General features: G+C 41.5%; 1 protein-coding gene across 4 annotated transcripts in view; it reads right to left on the bottom strand.

Annotated features, from left to right (window-relative positions):
* Positions 1 to 4965, bottom strand: part of MIA3 (MIA SH3 domain ER export factor 3) — a 55799-nt gene extending 50834 nt beyond the window's left edge. For all 4 annotated transcript variants that reach the window (XM_014584892.2, XM_014584894.2, XM_027768966.1 and 1 more), the window contains exons 1-2: positions 4947 to 4965; positions 3314 to 3447 (exon numbers count right to left, since the gene is read on the bottom strand). In XM_014584892.2, coding sequence (XP_014440378.1) covers positions 3314 to 3447; position 4947 — 135 coding nt within the window. In that variant the 5' untranslated portion in view covers positions 4948 to 4965. The remainder of the gene's footprint in view (positions 1 to 3313; positions 3448 to 4946) is intronic.
* Between the last annotated feature and the right edge of the window lie 1290 nt (positions 4966 to 6255).

The following is a 6255-nucleotide window of genomic DNA, read 5'->3' as shown; positions in this document are numbered from 1 at the left end:
TGCTGGACTCCCATGTAGTCGACCGCGGTTCGAGTCCCAGACCTGGTGGCTTAAACTCATGCCGGGCGCATGTGCGTGCATGCCCAAGATCCCAAGAGGAGAATGGAGGAGAAGGGTTTGTGGTGTGGCCATCCCCCCTTGGGGGTGATTTCTCACTTTCTGTCTCTCTGTCTCTCTCTGTCTGTCTGGCGAGCGTACGCGCCCTATAGCAAAAACCTCTCCAAAAAAAGAAAAAAACAAAAACAAAACAAAACTATGCCACAACTATTTGGGTAGAAAATAAAATTACAGGGGGCAGCAGGTGGCATAGTGGTTAAGGACACTGGACTCTCACATGGCTGACTGTGGTTCAAGTCCTAGACCTGGCAGCTTGCTTTCTTGCCCTCTCTCTCTGTTCTTCTCTGGTCAAATTAAAATAAATTAATTAATTTAAAAAATAAAATTACAATATAACACATACAAATATATAAACTGTGCTTCAATTTTACCCAAACTAAAACCTCTACAGAAAATATCCTATCTCCTTTAGGCCCTAACAGCTAAGATTTATAAAGTGTGTCCTCTTCAGAAATATACACTATTACTAGCTACTGTCTGAAAGGAAGCTGTAGATAACTCACCAATCACTTAAGAAGATGACTGATATGTAAATGAAATGCACTAAAAGAAGAAAAGAGGTTACCTTACCACTCTTAAAGTATCCCATTCATGAAGGCTTTTGTTATATCTGGAAACTATTTGAAGTCAGTGTTAGCAGTACGATACTGCTAACCATGAAGAGTAGATAAGACAGCAATTAAAAGCTGCCTTACTAGAAGATAAAGTTAGAAACTCTACAAAACCAAAAAAAGACTGCAAAATGAAAACTAAGAAAGAGAATCCAGAATCATTATGAAAACTAAGGGAGAGGGTTTATAGTTTCCTAAGCATAACGTTCAGGATATGAGGGTGAGGGAAAAATGTAATTTTCTTTTCTGAGGAAAATTTTATTAAGCGAGAATCTGCGGGGAAAAAAGAAATTGGAGATAAATGGGGAAAGGAAATAAATTTACCTACACTTAATCTTTGTCAGCTGAGACCAGAGGCCACATAAAACTCCCTATTGACACAGGGTTGCATCCCATTTCTTAGGATCTGACAAAAATTGTTGCAGAATCATGGGGGCTTATGACTAGAAGTAATATTTATGTCTAATTTTGCTTCTCTGTATCATTCTTGCCAAGGTACTGTTGATTTGACATTTAAAAAAAAGAAGAAATAAAAGAATATTTCCTCAAGAGAATAAATTCTACGTAAGCTGCTATTAGGACAAATGTAAATAAGTGTCTCTGCCCTATAAAAAAATACTCAAGACAAAGAAGATAAGACTTTCAGGACAGAGCTTGTAACTCTATAGTGAGCTAACTCAGTACACACGCTAGCTGTGATACGAAGCAGTAAAACAACTGCCACATGGGCAGTGCAAACAAAGGGCCACCTAGACAACTCTCAGGTAGACAGCAAAGATCCTTTCTGGCTGAGTGCTGAAAGACGGAGTTCCTTGCAGAGGCAGGATGACAGCTGGAACCCAGAAAGACGGGCAGGATTTCTAGAGGTGAATATGATTACAAGCAAAAATGTAGCAGGAGGAAAATGTAAATCAAGTTCATGGGGCTGTCCGGTGGCACGGTGGTTAAGGTGCTGGACTCTTACATGGCCAACTATGGTTTGAGACCTAGACGTAGTGGCTCACTTTGTTGCTTGCCCTCTCGCTCTGCCTCTCTCTGGTCAAATTAAAATAATAACAATAATAATAAATAAAATATTTTAAAAATCTAGTTCATTTATCCAAATGTTCAAAGACAAAGAGGGGAAGAAAAGAACTTAACTGCTATTTACAAAATGCAGCCTGGGTATGGAAAAACACCAAGAATTAAGCTTATCATTGATCTCACGGGATAGATTCGAAGGAAACAGAATAGATTCTTCTTTGTACAGAGTGACTCAACCGAGATACTGTCTAACTATGAGGGTTGTGGGGCTAGAGGATGGCACAGTGGTAATGCAACCTAAGCCACATCCCAGGTCACATCCCAGTGCCTCCTGGTGCATGCTGTGCATGTGTCCATAACCCAGGCTGGCTAAGCCTCAGGGTGGACTGCAACGTGAAGACCCTGTTGGGGAGTCCTTGTCTCATTCTCTCTTTCTGTCTCAGGAGAAAAAAAAAAAAAAAAACAACCCTATATAAATATAAGAGTTGTCCCTGACCAGACGAAATTTCAAGATGCAGTCCTAGAAATCTGGAATGCCAACAGAATGACTCTATTTTTTCCTTGGGGATTTCTCATGACTTTCTGTCATATGTCACACATCATACTTTCTTAAAAAAAGAAAGGACAATAACTCATAAACCTCTTAATTAGGTCATTCCTAGTGTATCTTCTCATTAAAAACATCCAAGTGTGATACAGTCTGTGATTTTCACATCTGAAACCAGAGTACTCATAAAACTGCTAGAAATAGGGGCCCTGGGGGAACCTCCATGCATAAGTGTCTGAAAACCAGGAAAAGGATAATACAGAAGTTACAACAAACACACAGCATCCAGTGAGTGCTGTATTTTGCTCTTCTTACAAATTAACACTAGCACAAATGACTAGGTAACTACCACTTGTTATCTAACCACTGCCACTTTCCCAACAATATTATAATACAGAAAAAAAGAAATATACATGAAATCGACTCTAAACTTGTATGCCTGAAACACTATCTTGTACCTGGGTTACATACAAGATTAAGTCTAATGCCCATGAATTCTTCCTTCTTGAAGCTTCAAATGAAGTTAAACATGTTTACATTTTTCATTGTTTCAACCTTTTCTTCTTTTAAAAAAAATTCTTTACTTAATTTAATTTATTCTTTCTTTCTTTTTAATTGGATATTAGGGCATGTGCACCCACCAGAGAAAGAGAAAGTGAGAAAACAAGGTGCCAGGTCTAGGACTCGAACCATGGTCAGCCATGTGAGAGTCTAGCACCTTAACCACCATACCACAAGCCGGACTTTAATACGATGGAGCATCCTAGAACTTGATGCTGAGGGCAGTAGCCAGAATGAATTTGGTTCTGTTTCCAAAATCTCTGCTGAGTTCTTCCCTACTCTGTGCCTGCCAGAGACCTGCTATGACAAGGGGTCGTCTTTTTTATTTTCAAGATCTAACAGAAACAACAGGTTGACTCCATCAAAGACCCAAGAAAACACAGTCATTTAAATCTGCCTTGCTGAACAAGCCAATAAAAAGTAAATAAATCAAGTATGCAAAATTTTTACTTACACTTCCAGCCCAAACTTCCGGTGATCCCCCTGCTAATTTATAGTAAACGTAGACAGAGTCACCTTTTTTAAAATTCACAAAACGACAATCCGGGCCTGTGAAATCTTCTAGAGCCTCGCCCCGGTACATTAACACTGTACATAAAAGAGAGGGAGAAATAAAAAAAAAGATATCAGGATTCAATTTTCACAGTCCATATTGATTTATCGAGAATCTCACTGTAAACAACAATCAAGTTTTTCTAGTATTCTCTGGAACCACTTTCAATGCAAATGCTTACAGCATCTAAATCCTTAGAGCATTATTGTTACAAATCATGACATCCCCTGCAAGTAGCCAAGGGAAAGGGAAATCTCTATTTTTCTCTATGGCTGATTCTAAGAAGCAAAAAGCAATCTATCACCACAGGTGTCTCAAGTGACACTCTTGGTTCCCTCTATAACCTTCTAGTCTTCTCTTTCATAATCATAAAGAAGCTTCATTTTGCAAATGAGTACATCCAAGCGCAGGTGCTGACTGGCATAAGCTTGGCTATATGAAGAGGTAACCGGGAATCAGGAAAAGGACCCAGGAACTCCCAACGGGTCAATTAGCTTAAAATAACCACTAAAAGGCACTACCTTTAAGTGGCTGTAACTACTACAATGCAGTAGTAAACACTGCTGATTTCATTTGCAGTCAAGTTGTTCTCTCTGTACATGATTCCGATAAACAAACAGGAAAGAATAGCATACTCTATTAGAGTAAATAATGTTGACGGTATCCCACATAAAAAGATTTCAAAACAAAGGGAAAATTACACTTATTTAATATTTTTATAAACAAAATCAAAAGTGGACATCCTATTCGGCAGGGACCGAGCAAAACTGAGAATATGCAGAGCAATTCCACTTTCATAGTTAAAATGCAGGACTTAAATCTACAAACTGGAAGAAGCAGCCTTTTCCCTTTTGTTGACCATAAAGTTTCTGATGTAAGATGAAACGTACAATAAATACATTTAAACAGGAGAGACAAAGAATGATACAAAGGAAATGCTTTCTCTAAAAGCAATTAGCAATAAAATACATAAAAACATATATTTAAATACATATATAATTTAGAGGAAGTTTGTTCTTGAAGCTAAAATCTGATCATTTTTCAGACACCAGCTTCCTAACTCAGAAATAATCAAGTGATAGCTTTTCGGCCTTTTAGCTAAGATCACGGGCAGACATAATTGAGAGTCTAGGTTGAAAGTGATATACAATTTAAGCTGGAAATTAACAAGTGGCTGCTTCTAGGTCTTTTACCTAAGAGCAAGTGCAGAAATCACTGAGTGAGAGGCCAGGTTGAAAGTGATGGACAGTTTAAGGATGGGAATCCTATCAGAATTGGAAATGGCAACGGATCTCATTTCCCCTTAAAACAGATCACTGAGGATTTATAATAATGTCAGATGACCACGTGATGCACACTATGGAACTCAAAAAAGCACACAAGGGTATCTTACACACACCTTACCCAACACCGCATACAACACAACACAGACCCAGACCCTGTTGTGTAGTTGTTTCCAGATGCTGGTTACATCTGATTGGACGCATGCCATTTCTCAAGTTAGGATGCAACTGTGAGCCCTTCTAATACCCACTCTCAGTATCCAGGAAGCAGCAATGATGTGATTCTCCAGGTAACGTGTTTGGAGGAACTCAGGAAGGACAGCGCTTGAAAGCAAAGAAGAGCAAACATTTTGCCACATCCAATGGCAAGCGGGTCACAGCCTGGTTTTTCTCCGAGAAATCGGAAGGAAAATCATGGCAGTTGCTACTCTTTAAGTCATATGTATTTATATCAGCCCAGGGTTACCTCTAGAAACGGCTTAGCATCTCCTCCTTTTTTTCTTAAATGGTGTTGCAGTGATATAAATTCTTGGAATTTTGAAATTTGTTTTTGATTACCAATTTGAATACAAACAGCTAACCTGTAGGCTTCTTGGCCTTTTAGAATGACTATTTCTCCAAGTGTATTGCTTACAATTTATGAAGTGCTTCTGCCGTAGTCGTCAGTAGGTAGCTATGAAGCCATAAGAAGGATCCTGGTTTGGCAATCACATGGGGAAAGGTTCCAACAACACAACTGATTAAGGCTAAAGCTGGCTTGATTATAAAACCCGTGGAATATATATTAGTATCATCGTCACTGTAGTAACCCTCTTGCTCTGAATCTGAAGATCTGGTGCCCGCCCCGCCGCCCATCTCCAATCCCGGAATGCAGAGCAATTCCACTTCCTGCGCACAGAGGAGGAGGCTGCACAGAGGTCCTGGGTGGCCGGTGCAGACCCTCAGCCCCTTTCAAGAGCGAAAGATGTTGGCCTTCTTGTTCCTCTGCTTGGCAGTTTGCAAGGACGCATCCATACACAGAAATGACAAGACTGAGGCAGAGTCGGGGCGGAGACCTTGGAATATACTGCGTGCCTGGACTTCGGGCTCATTCCAAACCTAAACTTCAATCCCTGATTAAATAGAGGCACGAGCCCAAATCCTCTCAAAACCAGGGGGTGAGAGGTGCTGGCAGTATGGAAAGGCAGCGCCAATGCGCTTTTCTCCCGGAACCCCTCCATCAACCTGCCCCTGGGCAATACGCCCACCAAGCCCTGAGCGCATCTGCACCCGTACTGCACCCACCGAGGTCCTCGTGGCGGGGGCAGGAGGGCGCTCGGTTGCGGCTGGGAAGCCCAGCGCTCGCAGAGCTCAACACCCTCTTCCCCTAGGATGGCTGGGAGAGAGGGGGACGCTGTGAGCTAAACCTGCGGAAATCAGGGCCACCCCTATCCCCTCCCCAGTCAGCAGAGAAAATAAAACGCTGGCAACAAGTGGGAGGTGCAGCCCCCGACAGTCAGGGCCGGCTGGTCCCGGCGCCAGCAGAGCCAGCAAGGCCCTGGGGTGGCCCGCCCCCGCACT

Source organism: Tupaia chinensis, unplaced genomic scaffold (assembly GCF_000334495.1).
Source record: "Tupaia chinensis unplaced genomic scaffold, TupChi_1.0 Scaffold148108_1, whole genome shotgun sequence".
Classification (NCBI taxonomy): domain Eukaryota; kingdom Metazoa; phylum Chordata; class Mammalia; order Scandentia; family Tupaiidae; genus Tupaia; species Tupaia belangeri.
This window is presented reverse-complemented; position numbering and strand designations above follow the sequence as displayed.